This window comes from Micropterus salmoides, unplaced genomic scaffold (assembly GCF_014851395.1).
Source record: "Micropterus salmoides isolate LMB-PRFRI ecotype aquatic unplaced genomic scaffold, ASM1485139v1 Ms_hic_scaffold_9, whole genome shotgun sequence".
In the NCBI taxonomy this organism is placed as follows: domain Eukaryota; kingdom Metazoa; phylum Chordata; class Actinopteri; order Centrarchiformes; family Centrarchidae; genus Micropterus; species Micropterus salmoides.
Genome location: NW_024044681.1, coordinates 6,760,479 through 6,783,331, shown reverse-complemented (window position 1 = coordinate 6,783,331; position 22,853 = coordinate 6,760,479). Strand labels below are relative to the sequence as shown.

The following is a 22,853-nucleotide window of genomic DNA, read 5'->3' as shown; positions in this document are numbered from 1 at the left end:
CATTTTCCTGATGAGTTTATGGTCTCAGTCGCTAGTTTCAAGTCTTCAATACAAAATAATGTTCATTTAGTAAATTATGGTCCCATTTATTTTAAAATAGACCACAAAGCAGATTATGTTTCAGGGCGGGATTATTTCTGATTGACAAGTCGTTACCATAGCGACCTGTCAATCAGGCTAGAGCTGACTCGTACCCTCGGCACTGTGTAAATTTAACCAGCACAACTGAAAAAAGCCTATGAGGAGTTGGCTGTTCACTTTCTCTGGTGAGTACATTTAGTTTTAAGACTGTTGTTCGCTAGACAAAATGATCAGCCCTGTTAAATGAGTTAACGTGAGTTACAGTTGCACCTAGCTATGTCAGGACCGGGGGCCAGAAACTCAAACGCAGACTAGAGAAATGCACAGAAGTGGTTTATTGAGCACAAGGGGTGTCCTGGGAGAGGTTGGGGTGAGGTGGTCGTTCTGAGGGTCTGCGATTCTGGTCCCAGAGCTTAGATGATTCCGGGGCACAGGAGGGAATCCGCATGGTGCATGTGCAGGTTTCCTGAGGTCGAGACAAAGAGAGAGCAGTTAAACACTGGTACGAAGGTTCAGACAAAATACTGAAACTAAGACAGACAAACTGGCTGGAGTGTCCATACGGTTAAGTACAACGATCCGGCGGGGACTGGAAGGTTGGCAGATCTCTTAAAGGCGTGTTGATTGCAGGCAGAGGCCCTGGTGTGCTGATTGCGGATGTGCTTCAGGTGGGAAAGCCTGGAGCTCAGATTACCATGCCCACCAGCAGCCTCAGGGCAACAGGCAGGCCAGGGTCACGACCGGGGGTTTGTGACAAGCTAAGCAAGTGGGCCGTAAGCTCCGCCGTATCGTCACTTCCAGGTTGCAAAAATTAGACATGGCGGGGGCCATTCGGCCAAATTGAGGCTTCAAAACGGCAGTCCACAAACCAATGGGTGACGTCAAGATGACCATGTCAATTTCTTATATACTGTCTTGAGCCGGCCATGCTTGCCTCGAAAGTGGGTTTTTGAATTGATAAATAATGTTTTTTTAAATAGAAGAAACAATGTAAAAAAAAATGTACCAGATAGAGGTGAGAACTAATTTACACCTTTAGGCCACATGTGCAAGCCACAAAGAGGCCGCAAAAACATATGGTGGTTATCTCTCCTGATGCTACTTGAAGCCTAAACCTCTCTTCACCCCAGAGCCTCCGCTGGCCAGCTCCTCGTTCTCACTGCTGCTCTTTGGCCTGTACCCCAGGGTCACATAGAATTAGCTCATCTGCTCTCCAGAAACTCTTTTGTGTGGATTTGTTTCAGCCTCTCTCAGTAAGTGTGCTCGCTTTAGTTCTGTTCCTCCTGCATTTGGGTCCTCAACCTGTTCACACACACCGCAAATCCTGACAGAATTTACCGACCTTAAAGGACCCAGAAGATACAATGTCGGAGGGATTGTATGGCCTTTGCATGGACTTGTAGTAAGAAGTTTTGCGGAAGGATCCCAGTCATGATGGCTACAATAGAGCACACCTGACTTTGGGTTGGACTGAAGTTTCCCGGAAGCCATGGCTGAGAGACTCAGTCCCTGGATGGTTGGCCTGTTTTTTTTCACATGCCCACTCTTTAGCCTGCAAGGTTTTCATCTCTTTCCCAGCCAATAGCAACCCGCTAACTAGCACCCACCTGCCTGATTGCTGCCAGTTAGCTAGTGCCCACATGCCTGTTTCCTGGCCTGCTAGCATTTCGGCTGCAAGCAATTCACTTGCCTGCCTTGCTTGCCTGTCTGCCTGAGCCTTCACCAGTCTGCGTCCCCAACAACCAGCAATCCTTTGTGGCCATCTTACCCTCATTAGAGGGGCAGCTGTGGTTCAAGGGGCGGCTGTGGCACAGGAGATAGAGCGGGTTGGCCGTTAATCGGAAGGTCGGCGGTTCAATCCCTGGTTGCGTGTCGAAGTGTCCTATTCCGCCAGTGTATGAATGTGTATGACTGGTGAATGCAGATGTAGTGTAAAAGCGCTTTGAGTGGTCAAAAAGACTAGAAAGGCTATACAAGTACAGAGAATTTACGGCGCATTGGAGGTGATGTAGCCATCATGGCTCCTGACGCCAAATTTCAGCCTCAGCCTCAACCACCCTTCGCCCCACAGCCCAGCTCAACAGCAACTCAGTTGGCCAACAACTCAGATACATGTTGCCCGGTCTCACAGGGGTTGCTCCTGTCCTGCCTGGTTCTCCGTCGGTGGTCCGACCAATACCTACTTCTCTGCCGGTGATCCGACCGACTCCGGGTCCTGGTCGACCTGCTCTGCCTACACTTGCTCCTGGTTGTCGTTCGGTGGTCCAACGAACACCTGCTCCTGGTTCCCTTTCAGTGGTTCAACCCGACTCCCGCCTCTGGTTCTCCGTCGGCGGTCCGACCAACTCCTGCTCCTGGTTCCCCGTCGGTGGTTCGACTGACGATTGCTTCTGGTTGTTCATTGGTTGTCTGACCAACTCCTGCTTCCAGTCCAGCTTCTCTGTTACCGGTTCCTAGCCCAGTCTCCCAGTTGCCAGTACAAAGCCCGGCTGTACAGTTGCCTACCTCGTTGCCGGTAGGCAGCCCAGCTGTCCAGTTGCCCGCCCCGTTGCTGGTTTCCAGTCATCTTCCCCGTTGCCAGTTACCAGCCTTGAGGTCAGGTTGCCCTGCCCCCCTCCTGACCTGGCTGTCCAACCCTCAGGCTGACCCCTGGATCCAATCTGCCTCTTGGGTCAACCTCCAGGCCGACCTCCTGACCTGTTATGCTTCCCTGCGGGTAAACCTCTTGTTCTATTCTGCCCTCCTTTGCCAGTCCAGCCTTCAGGCAGGTCTTTCTACACCTGTATCATTTGCCATCCTCCAGACCTACCACCTCTCCACCCTGGTTTGACTTGAACTTTTTGTTATGAACTGTTTTGGACAAATATTTGATTTTGTTTGAGAACTTTGTGGTGAAAGAATTTAACAGGGATGGGGGGTGCAGGTCAGAAAGTCGCTGAGTGGATTACACATCCCACCTGTCCTGGGAAGGTCTTGTGATCTGGCAGAGCTGAAAGGACGTAGATGGGGAGAGTGATGAAAATATGTTGTACTGTACAAATGTGCATTGTTGCACTAAAACATGAAATCAAATGACCATATCTCAGTATCCCCTGAAACTTGTCTGATCATGCATTTATGTTTATCTACAGTACAGCTTCACATTTAGGTAAAGTAGGTTTACAATAGCCTGCATCAAAACATTCTTGTAATTGTTTAAGTGTTATGGGCGAAGAGAGGAGCAATGTTGCAGGTCTGTTGTGGCACAAAAGTTTGGACAGAATTTGGACTTTCTGGCTTCATTTTAAGGAAAAAGGATAAATAATAATAGCAGCTTCCTCATTGGTCCTCAAGTTGGTTAGAGGCTGTTCTCTTCTGTTAATGATCTGCTGACACGTGATGGTGTCACACGAACTTGGTGTGAGGACAGAGATCATAAAGAACATGTGAGGTTTGGGAAACCTTGCAGAACAGCTCTGCCCACACGGTAACAAGCAGGGAATCTAACCTGCTGACTGTTTTCACAGAAAGAAATGATGTGGATGATTCTGGGTTCTGCTCTAAAGATCACTGTTCACTGTTTTTAGGAATACAAACTGGACTGGATTCACTGTGCTTTTATCTGATTACATCAACAAGAGGATTTTCATGTCTTTACTGTTGCTTTAAGATGTCATATGCAAATCAGTCTCAGTATCTGGGGTTACTGGAAAGAGTGTCATCTTCCATTGTGACTACAGTGCCATGTTGTGTGTTTCTCTTCATTAATGGGACCTTGTTATTCACCTTGAGGAGTAAACCAGTGTTTTGTGCGACTCCCCGTTACATTCTTCTGTTTAACCTCCTTTTTGCAGACACTGTACAGATGGCACTGAGCCAGTTAATGTATGTAATCGCTGCTTGTAGAATATTGCTTACGTATCCTGTGTGTGGTGTTCTTAACATGCTTTCCATTCTTACAGGTAATATTTCTCCTCTCACACTGGTGGTGATGTCTCTGGAGAGATTTGTAGCTGTGTGTTACCCACTGAGGCACGCTAACATCATCACCATCAGAAACACAGGGGGGGCTGTCACTGGGGTTTGGACCTTCAGTTCACTAAATGTCCTCACTCGGGTTATTTTGCTAATAATATTTCCCTTTCAAGACCTGCAGATGAAAGATGTGTGTTCTATCACAGCCATGTTTCTTTACCCAGTATCTGCTGTTTATGACAAAGCCTACACTTGTTTTCTGTTTGTATTAGCCGGTGTGGCAATCACTTCCTCCTATATTGGTGTGATGATAGCAGCCAGGTCGGCCTCCACAGACAAAGCTTCAGTCCGTAAGGCTCGTAATACACTGCTGCTGCATCTGGTGCAGCTGGGCCTCATTCTCTCCTCAACACTTTTAAACTCATTGCTCTTAGCTATCTCACAAATTGTAACGAAGTTAGTGATTGCGCGTATCCAGGTTTTTTTTTATCTGTGTATGGTCCTCCTCCCCAGATGTCTGAGTGCTCTCATCTATGGCCTCAGAGACCAGACCATCAGACCAGTCCTCATGTACAATCTATGCTTTCGACTGAAATGCTCAGTAGCCCCAGCCAAGGCCAACTGTAGAGATTGACTGTAGTTTCATGGTTTTGGGGGACAACATTGTGTATTTGTAAAAACAACACATGCTATTATTGCTTGAAGTGAACTGAAAGTCACTGAGACTGCATTCATCTCTCTGAATCTATAGATTCATATACCTGTGTGGGATTCAATCTGAGTTTATTAAAATTTGAATAGTTCAATACAATTGAAAAACAAGCAGTCATATTGTAAGATAAAACAATCTCAAACTGTCAGGACAAACACATCACTTACCAGCCTTAGAATTGAACTACACATGTTTATCTACCAGCATTTATTGTCTATATTCTTGATAGATTGAGAAATAAATCAGTGGACACAATACTATTAACACCTATGCCAAATAAATTATTCCAATTATATAACTCTGAAGTAAATCATATGTGAAACTTCATAATTTAGCTGAGGCTGTGTCAAAGACGGGTTTCTCTCACACAATGCAAGATGTACAGTGCAGTACAGTCAGAAAGTATGAAGACAGTGATTTTTTGGGTCTAGTTCAACACATTACAATTATCCTTTAACTGTGTTCTTAAAAATGGAGAGAAAAAAATAAGTCAACTAGGTATGATTCATGAAATGTGTACTGGCAAAAGATGTTGTTTCCAACAATAAAATCTTTGTAAATCCTGCTGAGATATACAGTAAGTCCTTTAATTCTTGATGTATTCTTAATGTGACAGTGGACTGCATTTGTAATTGTCTTAATGTGATTCAGAGCCATGTAAGGATGCTGGAGTGTGTCTGCAGAACAATCTGTTCTCTCTCCTTCTTCAGTATGTTGGCTAGCTGAGCTCCAAACTAGTAATAAAATTGAATCATCTTGGGTGTCAGATGTTTGTGCGTCCAATTCAAGTAAAAATAACAGTAAAACTTTCAAAACTGAGCTTGTGCATTTTGAGGTGGAATATGTTTCCACTTCTTTTTTTATATTTTAAATTTTTACCAAAAGAAAAAACTACTTTCATATTTATGACATTTGACAATATATGGCTGTGGAAATATATGGCAGAAAATATGAATGATATACGATATAACCAGAATTAATAGGCAGAAGAGGCTCTTTTACTATCTTTATCCACATCTTGTAAACAACTCTGTGTTAAACGGCGGCTTGGTTGTGAAGGGAACAAATAAAATACGGACATGGTCTTGGTTAGACAGTGTGGTCACTGGTTGTTCTGTGTCTCCTGTTTTAAAATTACCCTACTTCTCAGCTGAATAATTACCACAGTAAACATTTTCCTGATGAGTTTATGGTCTCAGTGTCACGGTTTGGTGGCAGAAAAAACAAAAAACCCACAGTCCAAGGAGCAGACAGAAGGGGACCAGAGTACAGCGGGGAGGCCAAACACACAGGGCAAGGCAGTTCAGGAGGCTGACCGAGGCGGCCAGAGGGGAACAAAAGTTCAGGGGGTCGTCCTGGAGGATAACCCAACGGACCAGGTGGGCAACAGAGTTAGGAAATTGCTCCTCTTCTGTTGCGCATCTAACCTGTGGCCTTCCTCAAGGATCTATCTTAGCCCCTTCTCTTTTCTCCCTATACATGTTACCACTGGGCACCACTCTAAGAAGACATGGGGTATCTTTTCACTGTTATGCAGACGACACTCAAATGTACGTTCCACTCAATAGAAATGATCCCTCTGCCCTTTCATCATTACTAGGTTGTCTAGATGAAGTAAAATTTTGGCTGGACCAAAATGTTTTATTTTTAAATGAAAACAAAACAGAGATCATTGTTTTCGGGTCCACTGTTAATCCCCAGGCTGCCACCTTCGACCTAGGCAGACTATCAGCTTTTAGATCTTCAAGTGTACGGAACCTAGGCGTTCTACTGGATGAGTCTTTAAATTTTGATAAACAAATCTCTAGTTTTTATCAACTGTGTCTGTTGTCAAAAATCAAACCTTTTCTTAATCCTAAAACTCTTGAGATGTCTGTTCATGCTTTTATCACCACACGTGTGGATTACTGCAATTCACTTTACTGCGGAACCTCGAAAACTCCATATCACCATGACCATATCACCCCAATTCTTAAAAACGCACTTGTTTTCCTTGACCTATAAATAAGGGTGTTTATATATATTATTATAATTTTTATTTTTTATTTATTTTTTGTAAATTTTCTCTCCTTGGAGTATGATGCTGTTTTTTCTATCTAAGTCTGATACTGGCATTTCTGTTTTTTATTGTTATTGTTGACGAGTCTGACACTGCTTTGGCTACTCCTGTTTAAAGCTGTTCTTAACTTTGCTGTACTTTTCTATGCTGTGCTGTTATGCATGGTATTATTGTCTTTTAATTCTGTAAAGCACTTTGGTCAGTCAGTGGCTGCTATAAAACGTGCTATATAAATAAAATGAACTTGAACTTGAACTTCAGGGGGTCGTCCCGGAGGGTGACCCATGAGGCCGGGCAAATCAGGGGGAGAACAGAGTTCAGGAGGTCGTCCCGGAGGACGACCCAACAGGCCAGACAGAACAGGGAAGCAACAACATTCAGGTGGCCGTCCCGGAGTACGGCGCTGGAGGCCGGACAGTTCAGGGGGACGGCAGGAAGGCCAACAAAGAGGCTGGAAACCCACTGGAGGCCGGGGGCCGACGGTGAAGGCGAGACCTCTCTGAAGGCCGGGCAGGGGGCCAGAGACAGAAACTAATCCTCCCTGGAGGTCGGCAGCGAAGAAGAGATCGCTCCGGAGACTGAGCAGGAGGCCGGCGATGAAGGCGAACCCTTCCAAGAGACCGGCGACGAAGGCGAGATCTCTCCAAAGGTCTCAGCAGGGGTTGCAGATGATGGAAGGGACCCACCAGATGCCGAAGAAGGCGAGGCTTCTCCAAAGGTCGGGCCGGGGACCGGCGTAGGGAGCCCGGGATCTCCGGTGGCAGAGCACGGCTGAGGACCACGGACTGAGCTGCTGGGCTGAGGACCATGGACCGGACACGCGGAGCTGGAGTCGGTCTGACCACCGACTGGACAGCTGGGCTGGGGACCATGGACCGGACACGAGGAGCTGGAGTCGGTCTGACCACCGACTGGACAGCTGGGCTGGGGACCATGGACCGGACACGAGGAGCTGAGGAGGGAACAGGAGTCGGCTGGGCCACCGGCGAAGCAGGTGCCGGTCGGACCACCGAGTGGAACCTGGGAGCAGGAGTAGGCCAAGGGTCGGGCAGGCGGCTAGCAGCACTTGCAGGCCAGGAAACAGGCTGGGGGCTAGCAGTGCTAGCGGACCAGGAAACAGGCTTGGGGCTGGAGTTCACAAAACACTTGGCCCACCTTGGCAGTCGACGTCGCAGCCATGGCCTTGCGGCTACCTCCCAGTGAGCCTTAACGAGGGCAGCTTGCCGGGATTTGCGGCTTGACGCGAACTGCCAGATAGTTCGGCCAAAACGTCCATGAACCTCTCCCTCTCCATTTTTGCGTCTGCTGGGTCCATGTGTGGTCGGGTCATTCTTTCATGGTTTGGTGGTAAAGGCAGGGTTGAGCAAGTTGGAGGACCCAAATGCAGGACGCAAGGCAAAGGAGGTACAGTTCAAGGGGTTTTAATAAACAAACAAAGGCGAGCACACTTACAAACTGAGTGGCTGATGACAGAGTCCAAAACAAAGTAATCCAAACGAGAAAACCAGAATCCAAAATCCAAAATAAGCAGGGAAACAGGGAGACACGATGAGTAGGCTGGCAACAAGGCAACACGGCAACACAGCAACACAAGGTAACACACTGTTACACTGGGTGACAATAAACAACTAGACTACCAAACCAAAGCAATATCAAATCAACACAGGACTACAAGCTAGAACACCAGACAAGACATAAACACTAAGGACAAGGAAATGAGAAGAACAGGTAAACAGAAGGACACCAGAAACAAATGGCAAATGGGTGAGTAGAACCACTGCTACTCTGTGTAGAAATGAGCCAGTTTAGGTGGTTCAGCATGTGATTTGCATGAAGGTCAGAAAGTCGCTGAGTGGATTACACATCCCACCTGTCCTGGGAAGGTCTTGTGATCTGGCAGAGCTGAAAGGACGTAGATGGGGAGAGTGATGAAAATATGTTGTACTGTACAAATGTGCATTGTTGCACTAAAACATGAAATCAAATGACCATATCTCAGTATCCCCTGAAACTTGTCTGATCATGCATTTATGTTTATCTACAGTACAGCTTCACATTTAGGTAAAGTAGGTTTACAATAGCCTGCATCAAAACATTCTTGTGATTGTTTAAGTACTATGGGCGAAGAGAGGAGCAATGTTGCAGGTCTGTTGTGGCACAAAAGTTTGGACAGAATTTGGACTTTCTGGCTTCATTTTAAGGAAAAAGGATAAATAATAATAGCAGCTTCCTCATTGGTCCTCAAGTTGGTTAGAGGCTGTTCTCTTCTGTTAATGATCTGCTGACACGTGATGGTGTCACACGAACTTGGTGTGAGGACAGAGATCATAAAGAACATGTGAGGTTTGGGAAACCTTGCAGAACAGCTCTGCCCACACGGTAACAAGCAGGGAATCTAACCTGCTGACTGTTTTCACAGAAAGAAATGATGTGGATGATTCTGGGTTCTGCTCTAAAGATCACTGTTCACTGTTTTTAGGAATACAAACTGGACTGGATTCACTGTGCTTTTATCTGATTACATCAACAAGAGGATTTTCATGTCTTTACTGTTGCTTTAAGATGTCATATGCAAATCAGTCTCAGTATCTGGGGTTACTGGAAAGAGTGTCATCTTCCATTGTGACTACAGTGCCATGTTGTGTGTTTCTCTTCATTAATGGGACCTTGTTATTCACCTTGAGGAGTAAACCAGTGTTTTGTGCGACTCCCCGTTACATTCTTCTGTTTAACCTCCTTTTTGCAGACACTGTACAGATGGCACTGAGCCAGTTAATGTATGTAATCGCTTCTTGTAGAATATTGCTGACGTATCCTGTGTGTGGTGTTCTTAACATGCTTTCCATTCTTACAGGTAATATTTCTCCTCTCACACTGGTGGTGATGTCTTTGGAGAGATTTGTAGCTGTGTGTTACCCACTGAGGCACGCTGCCATCATCACCATCAGAAACACAGGGGGGGCTGTCACTGGGGTTTGGACCTTCAGTTCACTAAATGTCCTCACTCGGGTTATTTTGCTAATAATATTTCCCTTTCAAGACCTGCAGATGAAAGATGTGTGTTCTATCACAGCCATGTTTCTTTACCCAGTATCTGCTGTTTATGACAAAGCCTACACTTTCTTTCTGTTTGTATCAGCAGGTTTGGTAATAACTTCCTCCTATATTGGTGTGATGATAGCAGCCAGGTCGGCCTCCACAGACAAAGCTTCAGCCCGTAAAGCTTGTAACACACTGCTGCTGCATCTGGTGCAGCTGGGCCTAATTCTCTCCTCAACACTTTTAAACTCATTGTTCTTAGCTATCTCACAAATTGTAACGAGGTTAGTGATTGCGCGTATCCAGGTTTTTTTTTATCTGTGTATGGTCCTCCTCCCCAGATGTCTGAGTGCTCTCATCTATGGCCTCAGAGACCAGACCATCAGACCCGTCCTCATGTACAATCTATGCTTTCGACTGAAATGCTCAGTAGCCCCAGCCAAGGCCAACTGTAGAGATTGACTGTAGTTTCATGGTTTTGGGGGACAACATTGTGTATTTGTAAAAACAACACATGCTATTATTGCTTGAAGTGAACTGAAAGTCACTGAGACTGCATTCATCTCTCTGAATCTATAGATTCATATACCTGTGTGGGATTCAATCTGAGTTTATTAAAATTTGAATAGTTCAATACAATTGAAAAACAAGCAGTCATATTGTAAGACAAAACAATCTCAAACTGTCAGGACAAACACATCACTTACCAGCCTTAGAATTGAACTACACATGTTTATCTACCAGCATTTATTGTCTATATTCTTGATAGATTGAGAAATAAATCAGTGGACACAATACTATTAACACCTATGCCAAATAAATTGTTCCAATTATATAACTCTGAAGTAAATCATATGTGAAACTTCATAATTTAGCTGAGGCTGTGTCAAAGACGGGTTTCTCTCACACAATGCAAGATGTACAGTGCAGTACAGTCAGAAAGTATGAAGACAGTGATTTTTTGGGTCTAGTTCAACACATTACAATCTGTCTCAACAACTACTGTTTTCATATATTTTCCTTTAACTGTGTTCTTAAAAATGGAGAAAAAAAAATAAGTCAAGATTCATGAAATGTGTACTGGCAAAAGATGTTGTTTCCAACAATAAAATCTTTGTAAATCCTGCTGAGATATACAGTAAGTCTTTAACTCTTGATGTATTCTTAATGTGACAGTGGACTGCATTTGTAATTGTCTTAATGTGACTCAGAGCCATGTAAGGATGCTGGAGTGTGTCTGCAGAACAATCTGTTCTCTCTCCTTCTTCAGTATGTTGGCTAGCTGAGCACCAAACTACTAATAAAATTGAACCATCTTGATTGTCAGATGTTTGTGCGTCCAATTCAAGTAAATATAACAGTAAAACTTTCAAAACTGAGCTTGTGCATTTTGAGGTGGAATATGTTTCCACTTCTTTTTTATATTTAAAATTTTTACCAAAAGAAAAAACTACTTTCATATTTATGACATTTAACAATATATGGCTGTGGAAATATATGGTAGAAAATATGATTGATATACGATATAACCAGAATTAATAGGCAGAAAAGGCTCTTTTACTATCTTTATCCACATCTTGTAAACAACTCTGTGTTAAATGGCGGCTTGGTTGTGAAGGGAACAAATAAAATACAGACATGGTCTTGGTTAGACAGTGTGGTCACTGGTTGTTCTGTGTCTCCTGTTTTAAAATTACCCTACTTCTCAGCTGAATAATTACCACAGTAAACATTTTCCTGATGAGTTTATGGTCTCAGTCGCTAGTTTCAAGTCTTCTTCAAAACAAAATAATGTTCATTTAGTAAATCATGGTCCCATTTATTTTAAAATAGACCACAAAGCAGATTATGTTTCAGGGCGGGATTATCTCTGATTGATAAGTCGTTACCATAGCGACCTGTCAATCAGGCTAGAGCTGACTCGTACCCTCGGCACTGTGTAAATTTAACCAGCACAATTGAAAAAGCTTATGAGGAGTTGGCTGTTCACTTTCTCTGGTGAGTACATTTAGTTTTAAGACTGTTGTTCGCTAGACAAAATGATCAGCCCTGTTAAAATGACAGTTAACGTGAGTTACAGTTGCACCTAGCTAAGCAAGCTAGCTAGCTCCGCACACGGCTGTAAGCTCTGCCGTATCGTCACTTCCAGGCACTTCCTGGTTGCAAAAATTAGACATGGCGCCTATCGGCCAAATTGAGGCTTCAAAACGGCAGTCCACAAACCAACGGGTGACGTCACGATGACTACGTCAATTTCTTATATACTGTCTATGCTTGAGCCGGCCATGCTTGCCTCGAAAGTGGGTTTTTGAATTGATAAATAATTTAGTTTTTTAAATAGCAGAAACAATGTAAAAAAATTGCATTGTGCCAGATAGAGGTGAGAGCTAATTTACACCTTTAGGCCACATGTGCAAGCCACAAAGAGGCCGCAAAAACATATGGTGGTTATCTCTCCTGATGCTACTTGAAGCCTAAACCTCTCTTCACCCCAGAGCCTCCGCTGGCCAGGTCCTCGTTCTCACTGCTACTCTTTGGCCTGTACCCCAGGGTCACATAGAATTAGCTGATCTGCTCTCCAGAAACTCTTTTGTGTGGATTTGTTTCAGCCTTTCTCAGAAAGTGTGCTCGCTTTAGTTCTGTTCCTGTGTCCTGCATTTGGGTCCTCAACCTGTTCACACACACCGCAAATCCTGACAGAATTTACCGACCTTAAAGGACCCAGAAGATACAATGTCGGAGGGATTGAATGACCTTTGCATGGACTTGGAGTAAGAAGTTTTCAACCAGCAATCCTTTGTGGGGACCCGCTTGGCCATCTTCCCTGGGAAAAGTGGATGTCATTAGAGGTGACGTGGACATCATGGCTCCTGACGCCAAATTTCAGCTTCGACCACCCCTCGTCCCACAGTCTCCACTGCCCAGTCCACTGCCCAGCTCAACGGCAACTCAGTTGGCCAACCCCTCAGATACGTGTTGCTCGGTATCATAGGGGTTGCTCCTGTCCTGCCTGGTTTTCCATCGGTGGTACAGTCAACACCTGCTTCTCTGTCGGTAGTCCAACCGACTTCTGCTTCGGTGGTCCGACCAATACCTACTTCTCTGTCGGTGATCCGACCGACTCCGGCTCCTGGTTCACGGTTGGTGGTCCGACCGACACCTGCTCCGCCTACACTTGCTCCTGGTTGTCGTTCGGTGGTCCAACGAACACCCGCTCCTGGTTCCCATTCACTGGTTCAACCCTAGTCCCGCTTCTGGTTCTCTGTCGGTGGTCCGACCAACACCTGCTTCTCCGTTGGTGAGTCTGACCAAATCCTGCTTCTGGTTCCCCGTCGGCTGTCTGACTGACGATTGCTTCTGGTTGTTCATTGGTTGTCTGACCAACTCCTGCTTCTGGTTCCCCGTCGGTGGTTCGACTGACGATTGCTTCTGGTTGTTCGTTGCTTGTCTGACCAACTCCTGCTTCTGGTTCTCTGTCAGTGGTATGCCTGACGATTGCTTCTGGTCCTCCGTTGGTGGTCCAACGGACTCCTGCACCTGGTTGTCCATCGGTGGTCCAACTAACCCCTCATCCAGCCCCCAATGCACCAACACCGGTTTCTCGTCTAGTGGTCCAGTTATCAGCTTCCAGTCCAGCTTCTCTGTTACCGGTTCCTAGCCCAGTCTCCCAGTTGCCAGTACAAAGCCCAGCTGTGCAGTTGCCTACCTCGTTGCCGGTAGGCAGCCCAGCTGTCCAGTTGCCCGCCCCATTGCTGGTTTCCAGCCTGGCTGTCCAGTCATCTTCCCCGTTGCCAGTTACCAGCCCAGCAGTCAGGTTGCCCTGCCCCCCTCCTGACCTGGGTGTCCAACCCTCAGGCTGACCCCTGGATCCAATCTGCCTCTTGGGTCAACCTCCAGGCCGACCTCCTGACCTGTTATGCTTCCCTGCGGGTCAACCTTTAGTTCTATTCTGCCCTCCTTAGCCTGTTGGGTTGACCTAAGGGTCATCTCCCTGAACTGTCTGGCCCCCCTGCTCAGGCCTCAGGCAACCCGCGTGAGGCCTCCCTGTCTGGTGCCCATGCTCTGTTCTCTGCCCATCTGCTTGTTATTCCTGTCTGACCCTGGACTGACTGCTTTAAGACCGTTTTGTTTTCCTAATGTTCAGTCGGTGGTTCATCCAACTCATGTCCCTGCTGTCAAGCCACAGCAACTTTCTGTCCCACCTGCAACTCTCTGCCTACAGAGGTTTTCTGTCCTATTCTCAAGCCTCCGGAGGGTTTCCCCTCTGGCTGTCAGCCACCTGGCCGGTCATCCTCCAGACCTATTCGACTCCTCAGTTCAGCCATCTGCCTAAAGTCTTCAGCTCCCCTCCAGTCCAGCCTTCAGGCAGGTTTTTTTGCACCTGTATCACTTGCCATCCTCCAGACCTACCTCCTCTCCACCCTGGTTTGACTTGAACTTTTTGTTCTGAACTGTTTTGGACAAATATTTGATTTTGTTTGAGAACTTTGTGGTGAAAGAATTTAACAGGGAAGGGGATGTCAGTTTTGGGTATGTGTGTCTTGCGTTTTTTTGGTAATTGCCTGACTCTGTAGTGTCCCTCTTTGTCCTTGATTATGTTTTGTATGTTTTGTTTAGTTATGCATTCCATCTGTGTTTCCTGTTTTATTTTGTCATGTGTCTTTTGTTCGTGTCTTGCTGTGTTTCCTTTCATTCCCGTTTTTCAGTGTGTTCCACTTTTGTTCAATCCCTTTGCTCCCTTTGTTTCTGTATATAAGTCTTGGTGTTCCCTTTGTTCATTGTTTGTTAGTTAATGCTGTCCCCAGTCTTTTTCGATGATTCAGTTGTGTTTTCAGATTTACAGATATGCTCCCTGGATTTATTATGTTTATGGATTTGCAATCATTACCTGTTCACTGTTCACTGGATTAATTTTACTTAGGTTCTGGACTTGAACACTTGGATTATTGGATATTGCGTAGCATGTTTGGGCCCAAATCCCTGTTTTCCTGTCTCTGTCTGTCTTGGCACTTGGCAACCGTGACACCTACTGTCTTTATTGTGTGGTAGTGACTCAACGACAGATTGTAAAATGAAGCAGCTGACATGAGTTTCCTGTACAGGGTGAGTAGAACCACTGCTACTCTGTGTAGAAAAGAGCCAGTTTAGGTGGTTCAGCATGTGATTTGCATGCAGGTCAGAAAGTCGCTGAGTGGATTACACATCCCACCTGCCCTGGGAAGGTCTTGTGATCTGCCGTGAGCTGAAAGGACGTAGATGGGGAGAGTGATGAAAATATGTTGTACTGTACAAATGTGCATTGTTGCACTAAAACATGAAATCAAATGACTGTGTGTATCACAGACATTCATATTTTTTGCCCCTGACCACATCTGAGTATCCCCTGAAACTTGTCTGATCATGCATTTATGTTTATCTACAGTACAGCTTCACATTTAGGTAAAGTAGGTTTACAATAGCCTGCATCAAAACATTCTTGTGATTGTTTAAGTACTATGGGCGAAGAGAGGAGCAATGTTGCAGGTCTGTTGTGGCACAAAAGTTTGGACAGAATTTGGACTTTCTGGCTTCATTTTAAGGAAAAAGGATAAATAATAATAGCAGCTTCCTCATTGGTCCTCAAGTTGGTTAGAGGCTGTTCTCTTCTGTTAATGATCTGCTGACACGTGATGGTGTCACACGAACTTGGTGTGAGGACAGAGATCATAAAGAACATGTGAGGTTTGGGAAACCTTGCAGAACAGCTCTGCCCACACGGTAACAAGCAGGGAATCTAACCTGCTGACTGTTTTCACAGAAAGAAATGATGTGGATGATTCTGGGTTCTGCTCTAAAGATCACTGTTCACTGTGGCTCGTAATACACTGCTGCTGCATCTTGTACAGCTGGGCCTCATACTCTCCTCAACACTTTTAAACTCATTGCTCTTAGCTATCTCACAAATTGTAACAAGGTTAGTGATTGCGCGTATCCAGATTTTTTTTTATCTGTGTATGGTCCTCCTCCCCAGATGTCTGAGTGCTCTCATCTATGGCCTCAGAGACCAGACCATCAGACCCGTCCTCATGTACAATCTATGCTTTTGTCTGAAATGTTCAGTAATAATTAGATAATAAAATCTTTTTAAATACAGCTGTTTTGCTGCATCAAACACATTAACATTTCAGTTTACATTAAATACAATTGAAAAAACAAGCAGTCATATTGTCAAAGATATCACAATCCCTAGAATGTATTTCTATAATTTTCAAGCTATCAGGACAAACACATCACTTTACAGCCTTAGAATTGGCAGGGAACATCTCACAGAAAGTAATAAAGTGAGTGGAAAACTGCTAGATTACACATTTTTATCTATAAGTATTTACTGTCTAGGTTCCTAATGAATTGAGAGATCAAGGGGTGGACACAATACTATGAACCCCTGTGCAAAATAATTCACTCCAATTACATAACTCTGAAGTAAATCTTACGTGGAGATCCACTAGATCCATTATATCCCAGGACCTAAAGTGGGAGCCTAACACTAACTTCATCATTATCAGTGCCAAACTGCCCTTCCCCCGGACTCTGACTCACAGTGTCAGGAACAGCTCCTGTGCAATAACCCAGTAACTCTGCCTCTAATCAGCCACCTGAAAACCACTTTTCATTTATTTATTCATCATTCTCTATTTCAGAGCTGTTCATATTGTCATTTTGTATATTGTATATACTGTATACCAAATCCACCTTCCTCAAGTACATAACACCTGCACATAATACTTCCAGCATCCAGCACTATGCTCCATCACACTGTGTACATGTATGCCTGTGTATGTGCACCTGTATCACATCCACATCTACTCCTTCATTCTTTGCACTGGGATTATTGCATTATTGATTATTGTCTCAATCTGTTTATAGTGTTTTTGTATATAGGATGTATATATGTGTTCTCTATACTGTAGCCTGTGTTTGATTTTATTATTTTATTATTGTATGAATAAGCACAACATGAGTGATGTACAATCCAGAGTCAAATTCCTTGTATGTGTACACAAACCTGGCAATAAAGCTGATTTTGATTCTGACGTGAAACTTCATAATTTAGCTGAGGCTGTGTCAGATAGGGATTCTTCAGTTAATTTTTGGGTTGGTGTGGTGGTGCATTTAATTTCCAGTGAATTTCAGTTGTTCAAGATTACACAATACGAAATGCTTTGTACAGTACAGTCAGAAAGTATGAAGACAATGATTTTTTGGATCTAGTTCAACACATTACAATCTGTCTCAACAACTAATGTTTTCATATATTTTCCTTTAACTGTTTTCTTAAAAACGGAGAGAGAAAAACAAGTCAACTACGTATGATTCATGAAATGTGTACTGGCAAAAGATGTAGTTACCCACAAGGAAATCTTTGTAAATCCTGCTGAGATATACAGTAAGTCCTTTAATTCTTGATGTATTCTTAATGTGACAGTGGACTGCATTTGTAATTGTCTTAATGTGGCTGTGCAAAACTAAACCGATACTTCTGTCCTGGTTTGTAGACTTTATTGTTATTTGAAAATAACTACTGATAACAGTGAGACACAAATGTATTGGTTCATGTCAATTGAGAAGACAACAGTGCACCTGATAAAGACCTCTAGGCCAGGATGATTCAACAGACAGGTGTCTGTCCTGAAAAGGAAGTCTTATGGAACCTTGATCAGGCTGTGGTCTGTTCACTTAGGCAGTGGCATCCAACATATTGCATTGTTTTGTATTGAGCTGGTGGCTGCAGGAGGAATGATGGTGACTGCATAATGCGCTCACTTCTAGAACACAGTGTTGTGGTTCAGGAGCTGCATGGAAGAACATTAGAGGTGGGGTTGTTAAGTCTACAACTGTATTTGTCAACACAGGTCTTGAAAAAGAAAGACTCAGAGCCATGTAAGGATGCTGGAGTGTGTCTGCAGAACAATCTGTTCTCTCTCCTTCTTCAGTATGTTGGCTAGCTGAGCTCCAAACTAGTAATAAAATACAACCATCTTGGGTGTCAGATGTTTGTGCATCCAATTCAAGTAGAAATAACTGTAACACTTTCAAAAGCTTATCGAGGTAACTTTGGGGTAAACCCTGGGTTTTCAGTACCAAAACGGTGGTTCACTTTTTACCCAGGTAGATCGCCATGGTGTCAGTAGACTTGTCCATGTCTGTGATTGGTCATCTGCTGCAAACACCACCTCTTTAATGTGACATGGCTGGATTGGGAAACCCTGAGTTTACTTACGAGTTGATAACCAGCTTTTGTGTGGCCGCTTGCAATTGTTAGGGTTAGTGAAGCCAGATAATGAAATTTTACCCTGGGTATGTTGAACTTGCTTTGTGGTACAGGCCCCTAGTCTTATCTCCTTCAGTATGTCTATGAAGATTCTCAGTCATCCAGGTCATAGTTATCCAACGAAGGTTAAAGTCAAGGGCAACTGGACTTGGTTGAAGATCCTGGAAGACGTTTCGTCCCTTATCCAAAGGACTTCTTCAGTTCTGACTGACTGGCAGGGAAACTCAGCTATTTAACCTCAGTGGGGTCGTTGGCCCGGGTCATCGATACCGCTGGTTCGTTAGTGTTCCTGGTTGCTGTGACGACAGTCGTTACAGTCGTTAAGACTACCTGTGGCCAAGACTGAACGACCATCGTTGGTATCTTCACCTGAGGCCAATAGGTTACGTTTGTTGAGTTTCCTGGGAAGTGATGAAAGGACAGCATTGTAAGTGGGGGATAAGTGGTGGCGTAGACCCCCTCCCCTGTTCAATGACGGCTTCTCAACCCTGGTGTAGATGCTTCCTTGACACCTCTTTCAAACCATCCATCTTCTCTGTCTAAAATGTGCACCTGGTGGTCCTCAAACGAGTGTCCTCTGTCCTTCAGATGTAAGTAGACTGCAGAGTCTTGACCTGAGGAGTTGGCCCTTCTGTGTTGAGCCATGCGTTTGTGTCGTGGTTGTTTAGTCTCCCCAATATACAGGTCTGTGCATTCCTCACTGCATTGGACTGCATACACTAGATTGCTTTTCTTGTGTTTGGGTGTGCGGTCTTTGGGGTGGACCAGCATCTGTCTTAGTGTGTTCTTGAGTTTAAAAAACACAGGGATGTTGTGTTTGTTGAAAATCCTCCTGAGTTTCTCTGATACTCCAGACACGTATGGAATCACAATGTTGTTGCGTTTTACCTTCTTTTCCTCCTCCCCTGTAAGTGCCCCCTTCAGGTGGTTCTGTTCCTTCTCCCTGGCTTGGGCGCTTGTTGGTATGTTTTCCGCTCTGTGGTGCAGTGTTCTCATGATCCCTAGCTTGTGCTCCAGTGGATGGTGTGAATCGAAGAGTAGGTCTCCTTCAGTAATTTCGGTAGCTGAGCTCCAAACTAGGAATACAATAAAACTATCTGGTTGTTTGTGTGTCCAACTCAAGTTAGAAAATTTGTAAAACTGTTCAAACTGAACTTGTGCATTTTAAAGTAGAATATACAGTATTTTCACTTCTGTTATATATTTTACATTTTTACCAAAAGCAAAAATAGTTTCATTATGCCAAATGTCAGTTTCTGGTTGCATCTACTCTACATTCTTATAAGCAGCCTGGTGATTCAAAATTCATTATAACCACGAGAGACTTAAGACTTGACTTGGACTCTATCTCAGTGACTTGAGACTTAACTTGGACTCTAGTTTAGAGACTTGAGACTTGACTTGGACTCTATCTCAGTGACTTGAGACTTAACTTGGACTTTGTTTGTGTGTCCAACTCAAGTTAAAAAATTTGTAAAACTGTTCAAACTGAACTTGTGCATTTTAAAGTAGAATATACAGTATTTTCACTTCTGTTATATATTTTACATTTTTACCAAAAGCAAAAACAGTTTCATTATGCCAAATGTCAGTTTCTGGTTGCATCTACTCTACATCCTTATAAGCAGCCTGGTGATTCAAAATTCATTATAACCACGAGAGAATTAAGACTTGACTTGGACTCTAGCACAAAGACTTGAGACTTAACTTGGACTCTAGTTTAGAGACTTGAGACTTAACTTGGACTCTAGTTTAGAGACTTGAGACTTAACTTGGACTCTATCTCAGAGACTTGAGACTTGACTTGGACTCTATCTCAGTGACTTGAGACTTGGCTTGGACTCTATCTCAGTGACTTGAGACTTAACTTGGACTCTAGTTTAGAGACTTGAGACTTGGCTTGGACTCTATCTCACTGACTTGAGACTTGACTTGGAATCTATCTCAGTGACTTGAGACTTAACTTGGACTTTAGTTTAGAGACTTGAGACTTGAGACTTGACTTGGACTCTATCTCAGTGACTTGAGACTTGGCTTGGACTCTATCTCACTGACTTGAGACTTAACTTGGACTCTAGTTTAGAGACTTGAGACTTGACTTGGACTCTATCTCAGTGACTTGAGACTTAACTTGGACTCTAGTTTAGTGACTTGAGACTTGACTTGGACTCTATCTCAGTGACTTGAGACTTGACTTGGACTCTAGTTTAGAGACTTGAGACTTGGCTTGGACTCTATCTCACTGACTTGAGACTTAACTTGGACTCTAGTTTAGAGACTTGAGACTTGACTTGGACTCTATCTCAGTGACTTGAGACTTGACTTGGAATCTAGTTCAGAGACTTAATGTTACCTTGCAGAGAAGGAAACAGGCAGCGAACTGAAGAAACTCATTTCACTTGAGAGTCAGCTGTGGCTTGCCTTATAAGTTTATCTTGATTTATTTGTTTTATTATTTGTTTAGCAGGGACAATACACAGTATGTACCAGAAACAGAAAGCTAATTTCCATCTTTAGTCCCTGGATGAAAGCCACTAGTGATATATAGTAGTAAATCAAAACCTTAAACTACAATAAAACACCACAAAAAATAACAACCAGAAGAACAATACTAAATTTCCACCAGGGAGCTCACCATCTGCAACACCATTTAAAACAGACAATTCATCAGTACAAGATGTGTACTGCACATCTGTAGGAAGTAGGCTGACAATATGGAAAGAGCGAGGAAACAGAAATGAATAATACCAGCTTCCTCATTGGTCCTCAAGTTGGTTAGAGGCTGTTCTCTTCTGTTAATGATCTGCTGACACGTGATGGTGTCACACGAACTTGGTGTGAGGACAGAGATCATAAAGAACATGTGAGGTTTGGGAAACCTTGCAGAACAGCTCTGCCCACACGGTAACGAGCACGGCATCTAACCTGCTGACTGTTTTCACAGAAAGAAATGATGTGGATGATTCTGGGTTCTGCTCTAAAGATCACTGTTCACTGTTTTTAGGAATACAAACTGGACTGGATTTACTGTGCTTTTATCTGATTACATCAACAAGAGGATTTTCATGTCTTTACTGTTGCTTTAAGATGTCATATGCAAATCAGTCTCAGTATCTGGGGTTACTGGAAAGAGTGTCATCTTCCATTGTGACTACAGTGCCATGTTGTGTGTTTCTCTTCATTAATGGGACCTTGTTATTCACCTTGAGGAGTAAACCAGTGTTTTGTGCGACTCCCCGTTACATTCTTCTGTTTAACCTCCTTTTTGCAGACACTGTACAGATGGCACTGAGCCAGTTAATGTATGTAATCGCTTCTTGTAGAATATTACTGACGTATCCTGTGTGTGGCTTTCTCAACATGCTTGGTTATCTCACAAATGAAATCTCTCCTCTCACACTGGTGGTGATGTGTCTGGAGAGATTTGTAGCTGTGTGTTACCCACTGAGGCACGCTGCCATCATCACCGTCAGAAACACAGGGGGGGCCATCTTTTTGGTTTGGGTCTTCAGTTCACTAAATGTCCTCACTCGGGTTATTTTGCTAATAATATCTCCCTTTCAAGACCTGCAGATGAAAGATGTGTGTTCTATCACAGCCATGTTTCTTTACCCAGTATCTGCTGTTTATGACAAAGCCTACACTTGTTTTCTGTTTGTATCAGCGGGTTTGGTAATAACTTCCTCCTATATTGGTGTGATGATAGCAGCCAGGTCGGCCTCCACAGACAAAGCTTCAGTCCGTAAGGCTCGTAACACACTGCTGCTGCATCTGGTGCAGCTGGGCCTCTGTCTCTCCTCAACAGTGCAAAACTCATTGCTCTTAGCTATCTCACAAATTGTAACGAGGATAGAAATTATGCGTATCCAGGTTTTTTTTTATCTGTGTATGGTCCTCCTCCCCAGATGTCTGAGTGCTCTCATCTATGGCCTCAGAGACCAGACCATCAGACCCGTCCTCATGTACAATCTATGCTTTCGACTGAAATGCTCAGTAGCCCCAGCCAAGGCCAACTGTAGAGATTGACTGTAGTTTCATGATATTGAGAACAACACTGTTTAATTGATTGGTTGATTGGTTAATTCATTGATTGATTGATTGATATCTTTTATTTTGAACATGTAGAAAATAGTGGTCAAAAAACAAATGAACAACAAAAGAAAACTCCATAATTTCCATTACTTAAGCACTTCTATTTACATGTGAGAAAAGGAGTAGGAAGAAGTAAAATTGATTTACTCCTACCCCTTTATAGCCTAAATATCATAATTAACAAAATAACTACAATATAATAAATCTACAGAAATAACACATCTATAATCAAAGAGAATACATGTTCAAATAAAGTTATATTCACATACATGTATTCACACAAACACAACAATATTATTAGCACTGTATTTCTATGTGCATCTGGAATATAATTCCTTTAAACATCTTTTTAAAATGGAATGTTTGGGCTTTAAATCATCATTTAGTTTATTATACGGTAACACCAGTGAACAATGCAAAATGTGGATTGATTTGTGATCCAGAATGTTCTTTGCTTGAGCCAGAACTGAAATACTTCTAGACAGTTTTGTTTGGATATGTTTAATGTGAGATTTCCAACAAATCTATAATCACTCCAAGGAATTTATTTTCATACACTCTTTCTATGTTGACACCTTCTATCTGTAACTGAGCTTGATTCATTC

General features: G+C 43.6%; 3 protein-coding genes across 3 annotated transcripts; all 3 read left to right on the top strand.

Moving 5' to 3' along the window:
- The first annotated feature begins 3,295 nt into the window (after positions 1 to 3,295).
- Positions 3,296 to 5,103, top strand: LOC119895641 (odorant receptor 131-2-like). Its single transcript, XM_038708893.1, has one exon. The coding sequence runs from the start codon at positions 3,731 to 3,733 to the stop codon at positions 4,667 to 4,669; it is 939 nt and encodes a 312-aa protein (XP_038564821.1). The 5' UTR covers positions 3,296 to 3,730; the 3' UTR covers positions 4,670 to 5,103.
- Positions 5,104 to 8,929: 3,826 nt separating this feature from the next.
- On the top strand, positions 8,930 to 10,653 carry LOC119895643 (odorant receptor 131-2-like). Its single transcript, XM_038708894.1, has one exon. It carries the CDS (start codon positions 9,369 to 9,371, stop codon positions 10,305 to 10,307), a length of 939 nt encoding a protein of 312 aa, XP_038564822.1. The 5' UTR covers positions 8,930 to 9,368; the 3' UTR covers positions 10,308 to 10,653.
- A 7,350-nt stretch (positions 10,654 to 18,003) lies between these two features.
- On the top strand, positions 18,004 to 22,182 carry LOC119895507 (odorant receptor 131-2-like). The gene is made up of 2 exons (XM_038708670.1): positions 18,004 to 18,030; positions 21,244 to 22,182. Exons 1-2 carry the CDS (start codon positions 18,004 to 18,006, stop codon positions 22,180 to 22,182), a joined length of 966 nt encoding a protein of 321 aa, XP_038564598.1.
- The last annotated feature ends 671 nt before the right edge of the window (positions 22,183 to 22,853 follow it).

Coding starts and splice junctions, on each gene's coding strand:
- LOC119895641 (XM_038708893.1), top strand. CDS start 3,731: ATGTCATATGCAAATCAGTCTCAGTATCTGGGGTTACTGGAAAGAGTG.
- LOC119895643 (XM_038708894.1), top strand. CDS start 9,369: ATGTCATATGCAAATCAGTCTCAGTATCTGGGGTTACTGGAAAGAGTG.
- LOC119895507 (XM_038708670.1), top strand. CDS start 18,004: ATGGTGTCAGTAGACTTGTCCATGTCT. Junction 18,031..21,243: donor CAGTAGACTTGTCCATGTCT/GTGATTGGTCAT, acceptor TGTTGCTTTAAG/ATGTCATATGCAAATCAGTC.